Consider the following 14,857-nt stretch of genomic DNA (forward strand, 5'->3'; position numbering starts at 1 on the left):
CTGCCTGTCTAGTGTGTAGAGTGAAATACACTCAAAGAGTTCAGTTTGGTCTTGGACATATAGTAATATATTTAGTTACTTTACTTGAAGAACTCTATATAGTTAATAAAACAGTATAGTTTAGAAAATAAAGGGATCAGTTCATGATGTTCATGACATTTGGGAAAATGTAAAGACCTCTTTTTTTNATAGGAAATGACTTATGACATACTTTTATAAAAAGGAAAAAACTTAAGAATTTATTAAAGAATGACTCTTAATTTGATAACGTATTTCCTTGGTATGCCATCCCCAAGCATTGTTTCAGTATCTTTTAAGACCTGGTAAAACATTGTCCTAACTTTGAGTCAAAAGTAGACGTGGCATGACTTCAATATGCTAAAAAAATTACCTTTAGAATCGACTATATTTAAATGATCAGTGAAAAATATTACTGTCAAAGCCAGAATGCTGGAGGGGTTTTGTTTGGTCGTTTTGTAGACCACCACCCATCTCATTCCATATATCAGTTAAGCACCACTTATATCCATTTTAAGATATAAGTTTTTGCCTTTAGTATTATTTCTCTTCTTTCCCCTATTCCCCATCTCCTCCTCTCCTTTTTTCTCTATCTCAGCTTAAAGCAATCAATATATGCACGTAATTTATTTATTTATTTATTTATTTATTTATTNCCCAGGCGCCCCTGCACGTAATTTAAAAAGACAATCCAGGGACGCCTCATTGGCTCAGTTGGTTAAGCATCCACCTCTTGATTTTGGCTCAGGTCATGAGCTCAAAGTCCAGCTCAGGGCTCAATCCCAGGAACTGCAACATCATGACTGGAGCCGAAATTGAGAATTGGATGCTTAACCGACTGACCCACCCAGGAGCTCCTGTCATATTTTTAATCCTCTTTTTTGTTTTCTGAATATTAACTTTTTATAACATTTTTTCTTATCTAATGCCTCTAAAGATGCAAATTATATTTTCTTTTAATATTTTTCTTGCTCTCTGCATTATTTCTTTTCTTTAGGATTCTTTTTCTTTTTTATTGATTGGGTCTAAAAGACAGAAGGTTGTCCTGAAATTTCTGGTGCTTATTGATTGTCCGTTAAACATATTTAAGAATGAAGTACTAAAATGCTTTGTACAAGTTCTGTTCTTGGTCAGAACTTCTAGGATGGTGTATGATCGTATTTACTGCATATTCTTTGGTCTGTTTCTCCATGTGAGAAATATCTAATTTGCCCTAAATGGAATAAGTCTCACTTTGTTCCCTTGTTTTAGTCTAGCAATTCATCCCTGCTTTGTGTCTTGAATTCCTGAATTTGGTTTAGTTTTTCTAGTATACCTCCCATGACGTACCTCTTACTCTTAGTTTATCTCCCATCTGTTAATACTTTTTTTTTTTCTCAGATAATGGTTAGGTGCAGTCCTTTTTATGGATAAAATTATATTCCAGGCATATAACTAGAACTGATTTTGACTTTTCCATTAAATAACTACTGTCAACCATTATTGACCTAACTGTCTAAATTGGTTTGTATCTTAGAAAGTGAGCTCTGAGTTTCTCACTTGTTGCCATGTACTATCTACAAATATCAGGTCACAAATTGCTATTAGGATTACTAAAGTAGATTTTCAATATACTATGAATTTTAAAAAATGTATTCATATTTCTTTTTGAAAATAAGGTTTGCTTCTCTTTTTTTGAAACATCAGATAATTCAAAAATGGCAGAACTCTTTATGGAATGTGACGAAGAAGAGTTGGAACCATGGCAGAAGAAAGTAAAAGAGGTTGAGGATGATGATGATGATGAGCCAATCTTTGTTGGAGAGATATCAAGTTCAAAACCAGCAATTTCAAGTAAGCATTTACTTTTAGCGAAGCCAAGTTTTATAAAATATTGTTTCTAATGGGAAAACTTAACTGCTTTATAAGGAACTTATGTCCTTGTTCCTTTGCGAGGAGTTAGAGATGAAAGATGGGGTGAGAGGTCAGGAAGAATTACAGAATTAGGGTGGGGATGTGATTAGGGTCTCTAGGAAGGAGGGGAGGGTAAGAGATTAGAATGTCAGATGTGAGGAAAAGAAATAGACTAAGATTAGCTGGTAACATTGGAGGTGTTGTGATAGTGGAAATTTTTAGTGGAGCCAAGTAATCTGTTAATCTATTTATTTGTTTGTTTTTTTTTTCCATTTAAACTCGGAATTAGAGGAATGAAAGGGGTTAGAATACTTTGCTTCAAATGTCAGAATATACCAAATAAGTTTGTGTTAGTCTCAGATAAGGATTCTCACATCCAGGCAACTGCCTAACTACAATGTCATCCATACATTCTGCAGAGAATAATTGCAGTTTCTAGTCTGTGTGCCAGCACGGACTGCAGTTTCTGACCACATTCATCTTCTAACGGTTTGCATTTAATATTCATGAAAGAGAAAGTCACTGTCTACAGCCACTGTACTTAGATGATATAGCAGTTAGCTAATACTTAAATCTTTAATGGCTTTCTAGCACAGTATTTTGTTAGTTTGGTGGATTATTAGATTTTAGTTAGGGTTACTAGATTTTAGTTACAATGTTAAAGCAAAGACCAATGATGCTTATTAAAATGTCCACTCAAAAATGTAAAAAAGTGCAGAGAAATAACATACAAATTTTAGGGGAGAAAGAAAATAGAGCATTCCCTATTGCATGTACATGTTTATTTCTTTGCTTGTTCAAGCCAGGTGAATTTACCAAAGAATTTGCCCAGTGAATTTATCATTCTTTTGTAAGAGTTTTCTTACCAGACAGTGCTTAAAAGTGTGATTAAAAGGCTATTTTTAAATTTTTTTCTTCTATTGCCGCTGAACTTGGAATGTTTTATCAGTTTTATTAGAGGGAGAATCACTTAACCAATTAAGTCCTCAGTACCATTTCCTGTGGCAGATTGATAATCTCTTACAGAAGTTCTAAGTGAAGTGTCATTTCAATTATACATTGAACTGGGCATGATAGCACGCTTGTTGATGATAGTGGAACATAATTATACATTCTCTTAATTACTATGTCTAGTCATTGTGATTATTTTTTATTAGAATATTACCATATTATAAAATAGTGACTCAAATTCTCATACTGAAAACATGATAGTTAAGATCAGGTTGAATTTATAACAATTGAGGATCACTATTAACAGTATTTAACTAGAACAATGTAGATGAGTTTTAGAATAATTCTTTCAAAAAGGAAATTTACCCAGTAGAAGTTGTTTTCTGGGCTGCTAAGATGCAGAATTTAAATGAATTTATTGTTCCCATCTGTCCTCAGTTTGATGGGTGGGAGATGGGCATGGAGGAGGGCACTTGTGGGGATGAGCACTGGGTGTTATATGGAAACCAACTTGACAATAAACTATTTGTAAAAAAATAAATAATGAATTTATTGTTATTTAGGCATAAGCCATAAAATATTTTAGTATATGCAATACTTCAGCGAATAGTTCTTTGATGGTTTGAGTAATACTTAATCTTAAATATCTGACTGAAAATGGTGTCACATTGTTTGAGCAGGTTTTTATTCTACAAGACATTGTAGTGCTTAGGTACAGAGTATTGCATTGCCATTATCAGAAAACAGCTCTACTTTTGTGTGGCTTTTTCCTTTTAGAGTTATTTTATGGGATCAGGTTCTTTTTTACTGTGAGGGAAAAAGGGAAATTTTTATGATGGTCGGTACTATTTGTGCTTTTACCTTTTCCTGACCAGCAAGTTTTGGCAAATAACCACTCATCCCAATTTTAATTTGATTACAAAAAATCTAGAAGTTACAGAGGTAATGTACATGCCAGAATCTAGGAACTTTCAAGTGATCCTGAAAGTTATATTAGGCTCAGATTGACTTCTGGTATACTGGTAGATTTGAAATCCCTTAAGTTCTAAGATACTGTGATAAACTGTAAGTTGTTTTAGTCTGCCATCTCTGCTAGTTTTTCCCTTTCTGAACTCTTTGAGCCATCCAGGCACTCCTACTCTGTCAGTTAAGTGTCTGACTCTTGATTTCAGCTCAGGCATGATATCACAGTTGTGATATTGAGCCCTATGTCAAGCTCTGCTTTGAGTGTGGAGCCTGCTTGGGATTCTCTCTCTCTGCCCCTCCCCAGCTTGTGCTTTTTCTGTCTCTCTCAAAATAAATACATTAAAAAAAAAAACTCAAGAGCGATGCTGCACATAATCCAATGAGATCCCTCATAACGACACCTCCAAGGCTTCTAGAGGTGTGAGTGGGATATGGAGGTTGGATAATGGTTTGATATTTGAGTGATAAGATCCTAAGTGTATTCAGTCCTATCATCACTCAAAGAAATAGATTTATATATGTGTATATATATATATATGTGTGTGTGTGTGTGGGTGTGTGTTAATTATGGGCTTTATATACATATATTTTTGGAAGATTTTTATTATGTGGACTGTTTCTTTACCATAAAAGAAACTTTGCAGAAAGTTTGACTTAAATGTAGTCAGATTAATCTTTTACTTCTGACTTTTAGATTTTTCGTTACAATTAGAAAGCTTATTTTAATTCTATGAAACAAAGCTAGTAATCTTGTTTCTTTGGTAGATAAAGATCTGTATGTTTAAAATTAACTGAATTCTTAAATCAGTGATAACATATACTTCTTCTAGGACTCTATTTGATTGTTTCAATTCATGATTTCTATGTTTTATTCAAATAATGAATTTTAAAATAAATATAATTTTTTATAGATATTTTGAATAGAGTAAACCCCAGCTCATATTCAAGGGGAATAAAGAATGGTGCACTCAGTCGAGGTACAGTATTATTTTAGTATTTTACTTTTAAAGTGAAGTATTTTGATATCATTGATTGTATCAAAATATATTCATTGTATTGTTTAATTTTAAAATACAGGTATTACTGCAGCATTCAAGCCTACAAGTCAACACTACACGAACCCAGCATCAAATCCAGTAGCTGCCTCGCCAGTAAATTTTCATCCTGAATCTAGATCTTCAGATAGTTCTGTTATTGTTCAGCCTTTGTCTAAACCTGTAAGTGTTTCTGAAACTACACAGCTCAGGGATACATTGGATATTATTTATCAGTATAAACAATACCAGTTAAAATTCTGTATTATCATGGGTAGTCATCCGATAAAAGCATTGTCAGCCTCAGGAAATGCATCTATATGATGTCTCAGCCAGTATCCAGAGTAAGAATGGAAGGAACTACCCATCTAGCCTGTTCGTAAATCAGGTAACACACTTAAATAGGTAAGGTATTGAAAATTGCTATAACAGAACATGAATAAAAGTATTATCACTATTGCATAACGGCAAAGATTGTAAAACTGGGTCAACTGTTCTTAGTTCTTAATTGGAAACCTTTTGAGAGAACATTGCAGCTTTTTATCCTGAAAATATACCTTCATAATTTAGTTCATTTAACAAATCCTTAACAAAAAGTAATACTTAATGTAATAGTTAATATTTGTAATATTAAAAAGGCTTTGTTGTAAATGCTACACATAAATTAATCATTGAATTCTTAAACGACCCTGTGAAGAAGCAGTTACTATTTTTCCTGTTTTATATTTGAGGAAATGGAGGCTCACAGAAGTTAAATAATTCATTCAAGGTCACACAGATGGCAAATGATAGATCTGGGATTTCAATCCAGACTAACCCATAGTTTCTACGTATTTGTATACATTTGTACGTGTGTGTGTGTGTATAAATATATACTTAAAATGGAACCATTGCCTTAGTGCAGCAGTTGTCAAAGTGTAGTCTTCTGTCCCTGGGGTTCCTCTGAGACTCTTTCATGCATTTAGGAGTCACCGCTATTCTCATAATAATACTAAGACACTATTTGCCTTTTCTACTGTGTTGACATATGCACTGATGATACAAAGGTAATGATGGGCAAACTGCTGGTGCCTTACTATAAATCAAGACAGTGGTACCAAGCTGTATGAGTACTTTTTATATTCGTCCCCATTGTGCACTTCCAGTAAAAAATATTCCTGCATAATTTCCTTGATGAAATGTTAATGTTACTAATTTTGTTAAATCTCTACCTTTCTGTGTGTCATTAAAAACATTTTTTTTAATGTTTTATTTATTTCTGAGAAAGAGAGACAGTGTGAGCAGGGGAGGGTCAGAGAGAGAGGGAGACACAGAATCCGAAGCAGGCTCCAGGCTCTGAGCTAGCTGTCAACACAGTGCCTGACGCAGGGCTCGAACCCATGAATAGTGAGATTGTGACCTGAGCCAAAGTCCGATGCTTAACTGACTGAGCCACCCAGGTGCCCCTGTATGTGTCTTTTAAAAATATTTTGTATGATGAAATAGCATGCAAAAGCACTACTGTTTCTGAAGTTTGATGGTCGTCTTAAGGAAAAGTACTTAAGTGATTCATTTGTGAGCTAAACTACCCACTTTTTAAAAATAGAAGACTACTTTTACTTGACAGCATGACAAGCTATGGTGTATTATTTATTTTAGTGTATCGTAGTATCACAGACTTAATGGTGTAAAACCATACACATTATCTCACAATTTCTGTGGGTCAGGAGTCAGGTCATGGCTTAGCTGGATCCTCTGCTTCAGGGTTTCACTAGGCTACTTTCAAGGTGTGGACTCTGAGATTGCGGTCTCATCTGAAGCTTGACTGGCAAAGTGTCTGCTTCCAAGTTCTTACGGTAATTGGCAGAATTCAGTTTCTTAAGGGTTGTCAGACTGAGAATTTCACTATATGACTGGCTTTTGGCTGGCTTTGCCATATGAGTTTTCCCAACTTGGCTTCTTACTTGCTCAAAGCCCACAAGAGACAATCTGTAGCAGAATGGCATGCTGATCATATGTAATGTAATCACATACACAAAATCATGTAATCCTCTCACCTTTATTTTATTCTCTCGGCTGGAAGCAAGTCATATACCTTGCCCACACTAAAAGAAAGAGAATCATGTAGGACACGAACACCATGGGTGGGGATCATGAAGGCCCCTTGAGAGTTTGCTGTACAATGTGAGTTATTCAGTTTTGGTTATTTGGCAGACATTTCCTTAAAACTGAACAAAGTGCACATTTAAAGGAAAGTAACTGACAGCATTTCTTCCCAATAATAAAATTGAGCTTTCAAGCATAAATTAGAATTTTGGAAAACTTCTGTCTGTCACTATGATCTGACAGCTTCCCAGTAAAGTCTTTTCTGATGGGTGCTGCAATTAATAAATGTGATTTTTTTTATATTGTATAGTGAATTTTATTAACATTTGGAAGGTAATTATAATTCATAGAAACCAATATTTTTGAAATCAGTGCATGATGAAATAACCAGTGTTACAAAATCATGCATGGATAAAAGATGATTCAAAGTGTGAGATAGACCAATAGATTTTAATGTCACAAAGTACGAAAAGTTCAGTGATAAGGAGTCAGATTCCACATTGCAATAAATCTTTAAGAAAATACCAATGTTGAATTTTGGTGTAGTAGTAAAGAAGAGTATCCATAGTTACCTTAAATTGCTCTTAAAATACTCCCTTTTTCAACTATCTGTATGAAGCCAGATTTTCTCTACATTTTTTCAAATAAAATAACTAAACTGAACTATTTTATTTCAAATAAAATAAAATAAAATAACAATAGATTGAAAGCAAAAGCAGGTATGGAACTGCAACAGTTTTTGATTAAGCCAGACATTAAAGAGATTTTCAGAAATATAAAAGAGTGCCATTCTTTTCACTAATTTTTATGTGTTTGTAGGAGAGTCACTTTTCATAAAAATGTTATTTATGTTAATGTGTAATGGGTTTATTGTTATTTAAAAATAAATATTTAAAAAATTTCTCTATTTAATGTCTAATATTGTAAATATCAATAGATATTACCCAAGTAAATAAAATCTCTTTTGGGTCCTCAGTAATTTTTAAATGTGTTAAGGGGTTCCTGAAACCAAGGAGTTAAGAGTACTAAAACAAAAGGTTACCCAAACTCTACTTTTGCTATTAATTACCCAAACTCTGGTTCTTTGCTATTAATTGGAATTGAATTAACTCAGTGGTTTTTTTCATGTGTATCATAAGCTATTTGGCACTGGCCTTAGAGAAATAATACATTTTAATGAAAATGTTTGTTCCTTTGACAATAAGGGAAACTTCCAAAGCACCTATAAACTTTCTTGCAGATATCCAAGTTCAAAACCAGAACTGAATCCAAATATTTTTGGTAGAAATAATTCACTTTTTCTATATTTTATATTACTATTAGGTAATCTGCAGATCTGTTAGCACTAACAATTGATATTTTGAGGTGTTATTTTTCATAGAAGAGCTATTTTAATTGTAATTTAAAAATGAAAATGAAGGCTCCAGATTTTTAAATCTATGGCTAAGTAAATTTAACTCCCACTTATTTTGAAGATGTTACATATCACAAAACAATAAGAATATCTTTGGGCAAATGTTTCTCTCCTCTGAGTTGTTGTGACTTGAGACAATTATTCTCTGAAATAATAACTAACAGTCATATAAGTTCTGGACCAGTAGTTTAAAAAACTTAGATTGAAGCAAGAAACTTGAATGCTGATTCAGCCTTTTTTCTAAGCATTGTCAAAACCTCCCTGAGCCTCACTTTCTTCATTTCAAAAGTAAGAGATTTTACCCAGACCACTGACTCTCAGTCTTGGATCCTAAAGGTTCTGCAGGTTATTCCTGGTATTTCAAAACTTGGAAAGCTACTAAAGATGGTATTAGTTGGATCAAATTAACTCAGTCTACTTTTCATAACTTTGTTTTTACAGGATACAAAACTGGAAAAAGAAACTTTATTATTTTATTCAATTTGATAAATAAAAAATCTTTCCAACATCAGACCCAGGAAGAAGAAACAAAAACAAAAGAAAGGGTTGTACCTTGGTGTTATAACAGTCAGAAAATAGAGCTTTTTCTAAGAATGTTTCTTTCTCTGGGCATAGTTTTAAAATCAAAACACCTCAATTGGTGTTTCCCAATCTTGTATGTTCTTAAAAGGAGAGATTGTACCAATTGGTCTGCGTGGGTTCTGCAAATGAAATATTGTGAAAACATATCCAAGTGATTCTAATGTGCAGAGTTAAGAATGACATATATCCTGGAATGAATTGAGACTCCTCTGTTTAAGGGAAATACTCTGAGATTGGGAAGCCACTGTTTTTAATAAATTATAAGTACAGTTTTTCATTTTATGTTGTGTGCGTGCGTGTGTGTGTGTGCGTGCGCGCTTACTTTTTCATGCAATGTCTCTATACCTCAACAACTTTTTCAGATCTCTTGCAGATGGCAGGGATATATTATTATCACTTATAATAAAGTTAGTGTTATACAGCTTAAGGGTATAGGCTTTGAAATAAGCCCCTGGATTCTAATTACAGCTACATCAGTAACAAGCAGGCTGTGTTGGGAAGCCTTATGTAATCACACGTAACCTTAGTTTACCTATTTATTAAATAGGGTATAATGTTAGGTTTAAATAATGGGACAACTACTTGATTTAATACATGTATCATGAAGTACATTTAAAACACAATGTGGCTATTATTAGTTTGAAAGGTGAAGAACTTGAAGGTCAGAAGTGACTTGCTGAAGGATACATTGTTAAATGTGCCAGTCTTCTGAATCCCAGTCTAATATCTATTTTACCCTTACTATTGCATTTGATATCTTTTAGAACTCTTTTGTAAGACATTAAAAATTCCCTGTTGGGGAATTATTTTAACCAGTCATTGTTGAATACTATGTGCCTGTTCTCTGAAATTGTGGAGCTTAATTAATCAGAGTTGTTTCCTAATAAAGTGTTAACAGCATTAACTTTATATTTCTGTTAAAGAACTATTTTGGAAAACATAAGTGGAAAAAATTTTCCTTTTTTTTTTTTTTTTAAGTGTTTTATTTATTTCTAGGAGAGAGAGAGAGAGAGACACAGCGTGAGCAGGGGAGGGTCAGAGAGAGAGGGAGTCGCAGACTGAAACAGGCTCCAGGCTCTGAGCTGGCAGTCAGCACAGAGCCCGATGCGGGGCTCAAACCCACGAACCGTGAGATCATGACCTAAGCGAAAGTCGGACGCTTAACTGACTAAGCCACCCAGGCGCCCCCAAAATTTTCCATTTTTAAAGTGTAAATATTTGGAGAAAATATGAAATAAGATTGTGCTTTTTTACAGTGAAGTCATGGGATTACTGATTTTTTTATATTAAATTTTAAGACTCAGATGAAGATATTTACCTGTTACTTCTCAAATTCTAGAAGTGGTTTGAGTTACATACTTGTTTCCATAGCTTCTTTTTTTAAACAATATTTATTTAGTAATTATATTTCAGGTATACAACATAACAATGACATTTATATAACAATGTTCACAATCTAGTTAACATCTATCACCATATGTAGTTACAGAATTTTTTTCTTGTGATGAGAAATTTTAAAATCTACACTTATTGCAATTTTCAAATATGCTATACAGTATTATTATCTACAGTTCCCATGCATATATACATGTATGTATATATTCCCATGACTAATGTATTTTATAACTGAAAGTTTGCACCTTTTGACTCCCTTAACTCATTTTGTTTCCATAATGAAACAATAAATGTCAATAGAAAAGTTAGTAGCAAACGAAAATTCTGAAAACTTAATTCTCCCTCAGTTAATAAGTACAAACCAAAGAAAACCTTTATGTTTCTATTTTTAATATGTATTTTGGGGAGAAGTTTACAAAGAGACAGAGAAGGGTACATACTCTATTTTGATTCCCTCCCCCTCCTCCCCAGAGAAGGAGTATAGAGTTTATAAATCAGGACCATACTGTTTACATAGACATGTATTCCTGTTTTTTCTCTGAACGTTCTACTGGGGTTATGTCATTGGATATTTCTGAAAAACATAGGGGCTACATGATAGTCTATCATAATTTATTTAACCATTCTTTTGTTGGACATACAGATTTTAATTTTTTGCTATTAAAAATAATTCTCATTAAACACCTTAATTTCCTTAGCATACATTTTTATTCTTTTTATTTTTTTAAATATTTTTATTTATTTCTAGGAGAGAGAGAGAGATAGCGTGAGCAGGGGAGGGTCAGAGAGAGAGGGAGATACAGACTCTGAAACAGGCTCCAGGCTCTGAGCTGGCAGTCAGCACAGAGCCCGACACAGGGCTCGAACCCATGAACCGCGAGATCATGACCTAAGTGAAAGTCGGACGCTTAACCGACTAAGCCACCCAGGCACCCCCTTAGCATACATTTTTAAAGTGGAATAGTTGGACCAAAGGATATGAACTTACATAAAGCCTTTGATAGCTACTACCAACATTTTCATGCAAAAAGTTTGTATTAAAATATAACCTCTACTTTGCCAATAGTGAATGTTACCATTGCTTTTTTTTTATGTTGAAAAGGTTCTGAGTTTATTTATTTATTTATTTTTATTTTTTTACAAATAGTTTATTGTTAAATTAGTTTCCACATAACACCCAGTGCTCATCCCCACAAGTGTNTCGTTTATGTGCAAACATATGATATTTGCCCTTCTCCGCCTGACTTATTTTGCTCAGCATAACACCCTCAAGGTCCATCCATGTTGCTACACATGGCAAGATTTCATTCTTTCTCATTGCCATGTAGTATTCCATACCATTACTTTTTAATACTTAAATTTTTATTTCAAGCTAATCTTAGACTTATAAGAAAAATAATACTAAGAGTTCTATAACCCTAACCTACTTTCCCCTGATGCTAACGTCTTCCATATCAACATCTTCCATATCATAATCAGGTAATTAACATTAAGTAAATTTCAACCAACCCTGAATTTTACCAGTTTTTTCATTAATGTCATTTTTCATTTCTAGGATCTTATTCAGGATCACACCTTCTTCCGAGTGTCCTCTTAGTTTTCTATAATTCTTTTTCTTTGATGACTTGAATATATATTTTTTAATGTTTATTATTGAGAAAGAGCACAAGTGAGAGAGAAGCAGAGAGAGAGGGAGAAAGAATCTGAAGCAGGCTCGAGGCTCTGAGCTGTCAGTGCAGAGCTAAACACGGGGCTCAAACCCATGAGATCAGGACCTGAGCCGAAGTCAGACACATAACCGACTGAGCCACCCAGGCACCCCTTATGACTTGAATATTTTTAAGATGAGTAGCCAGTTATTTTGTATTAGATATTATCATCTTGAAAGCAGTGTCAGTTCAGTACTTAAAAATTGACATCATCTTTATTTTTATTTCTTTGAATAGTAAGTTGGAAAAAAGTTTTTGTATGCATGGGTCATTTGTATTTTGTTTTTGAAATGTCTCAGTTTATATCCATTTTTCTCTTAAAGTGACTTTTTCCCTTTTGACTTTTTAAAAAAACTTTATTTTAAAAGAGAGAGAGAGTAAATGGGGAAGGGGCAGAGAGAGGGAGAAATCCCAGGCAGGCTCTGCACTGACAGTGCAGGCCTCCAACTCATGAACCAGGAGGTCATGACCTGAGCTGAAGTCAGATGCTTAACCAAGTGAGCCACCCAGGCGCCCTTCCCTTTTGATATTTAAGCATTGTTAATCTTAAACCTTTTGCTTGTTCTATCTTATGACAAATAGAATGGTCCAAAACTCACTCTGAGCACTTACTGTCTACAATGATGGTCTTTTAAAAGTAGCATTGGAATATATTTTGTGCTATGTTTATCAGTATATTTAATATATAATGGTATTGGAGTATATGTCCCTAAATTGATAATACTTTGCATAATTGTATTAAATATATAGGTGTGCTAACATAAATTTATATTACCTTATATTGACTGCATTATGATTGATCTTATACTTTTCACTCCTCTCTTGAGATCATCCTGCTAGCTGGGACGATCTTTTCTCTTGATGGAAAGGCTGCAACTTCCCTTGAGCCCTAAGGCTTCCAGGAGCAGAGCAGCTGGCCCAGATAATTCTTATAAACAGCTTCCATTTTAAACCCTGTTTTTTATTTCTTTATCCTGTTGACCAGGCAGCTTTCATATTTGCCCTATGAGATGGGAGATTATGTGGTCTAGCATGGCTTTCTGTGGAATGATAGCAAGAGTTGGGGGGAGGGGGTGGACATGGGGGAATCTGTTCTTTCTTTTCCTGGCCCTTGCCTTATAAATTTTTCCAAATAAGATGATTCCCAAATTCAACCCATGTGATATATTCACCCCTAATCTTGATGCACAACACTGTAGATAGATTCCTAGTTTGTTTGCCCTAATATTTTGTCTGGGGGTGTGGGGTTAGAGAGATACAGAAGCTTTTCAATTTGTAGCTATGTCAGTATGTTTTTCCATTTTTTTCCTTTTACCCAAAGATTTTGGTAAGTTTTACTCTTTGCTCTTTGATAGGAATACTGCATTTTTCATAACCCTCTGAAGTGTATCAGTCTTTTTGATCTAAAAATGAGTATATATGTTTCCTTTATCTTAAAAAAAATCAGACTAAAATTTGCCGTTTTAATTGGCTAGTTAGGAACAAACCAGCTGTAAGTAATAGCTTACTTTCCGTTTTAGTAGATGGTAGTTTTGACAGTAATAATTACCTTTGTGTTTTATAACTTATTAATTACTAGTTGAGTCATCAAAAGCTATCCTTAGAATATTGACATACAGTTAAATTTACCTTTAGAAAAGTTTATGAAACAAAATGATTGTAACTGTGCTGTATAAGTGTAATATTCTTCCTTTGAAATATTTTAACAGGGTTATATAACGAACTCGTCACGAGTTGTATCTAATAATTCTTCAGAGTTACTATTTGATTTGACCCAGGATACGGGATCATCGCATTACCAAGGGGGACCAACACTTTCTATACCAGGTTGGTTTTAGCACTTTTAAACAACATTATAAGAAGAAACTTCATGAATATGTATATGTAATTGACTTTCTTATAAGGTGAAATGGCACTAATAGTTCATGAATGCCTTTCTTGGGTGATTTTTTTTCCTCTTTGAATGGTTTTAAGTAAAATCTTATTTATTAATAAAACATTTTAATTTTATTTGTTAATTAGGTAGGCTAACCAACTTTGAGTTCTCACTTGGCATTAAAAGTGGGCTGAAAAATTATAAAATAATTACTGTAAGTTAGAGAAGCCCTCTGACACCCTAAATACTCCATTAAAGAAGTATTAATTAATTTCTGTGACTCATATGAAAAAGTATATGGTTACAGTTGATTTCTTAATTAGATTAGTGTCTTCCTATTCAGTAAAGGCTTTAGATATTGTAGTTACATGTGATTATAGAGTGCTGTTATGAAGCGGTACAATAAATTTGTATATAGGCAGTACTCAGTAAATGCCCTTTGGAGGAATATGAAATTTCTCTGTTATAGTAGAATTAAAGTTTTTAGACTGTATAGTAAAATAGTTCTTTATTAACTTAAATTATAAATTTAGGAAAGAATTTCATCTAATTGAAAATTCTCAGTAATCAAGACAATTAAGCTTTGTATCTTAGCAGTTTTGGTATATTTCAAATATTTGACTAAATAGAGACAAATAAGATTTAGGGGAATTTTTAGATTATTTACTAACAGATCGGTGTCGAGAATCTACCAAACCCTCCCCCCATTTTTTTTTAAAGCAAGGCAGAAATACAAGCACACTTACTTTAAAAACATTTTTTTAATGTTTATTTAGTTTTGAGACAGAGGGAGACAGAGCGTGAATGAGGTAGGGGGGCCTGGGCATAGAGAGAGAGAGACACAATCCGAAGCAGGCTCCAGGCTCTGAGTTGTAAGCACAGAATCCTATGTGGGGCTTGAACTCGTCAGCCGCGAGATCATGACCTGAGCTGA

The 14,857-nt window shown here is 33.8% G+C and overlaps 1 protein-coding gene across 7 annotated transcripts in view; it reads left to right on the forward strand.

Moving 5' to 3' along the window:
• Positions 1-14,857, forward strand: part of ZNF280D (zinc finger protein 280D) — a 135,045-nt gene that overhangs the window by 18,627 nt on the left and 101,561 nt on the right. For all 7 annotated transcript variants that reach the window (XM_077748128.1, XM_077748116.1, XM_077748122.1 and 4 more), the window contains 4 exons: positions 1,705-1,851; positions 4,740-4,805; positions 4,906-5,045; positions 13,757-13,874. In XM_077748128.1, coding sequence (XP_077604254.1) covers positions 1,716-1,851; positions 4,740-4,805; positions 4,906-5,045; positions 13,757-13,874 — 460 coding nt within the window. In that variant the 5' untranslated portion in view covers positions 1,705-1,715. The remainder of the gene's footprint in view (positions 1-1,704; positions 1,852-4,739; positions 4,806-4,905; positions 5,046-13,756; positions 13,875-14,857) is intronic.

This window comes from Crocuta crocuta, unplaced genomic scaffold (assembly GCF_008692635.1).
Source record: "Crocuta crocuta isolate KB4526 unplaced genomic scaffold, BGI_CrCroc_1.0 scaffold130, whole genome shotgun sequence".
Taxonomy (NCBI): Eukaryota; Metazoa; Chordata; class Mammalia; order Carnivora; family Hyaenidae; genus Crocuta; species Crocuta crocuta.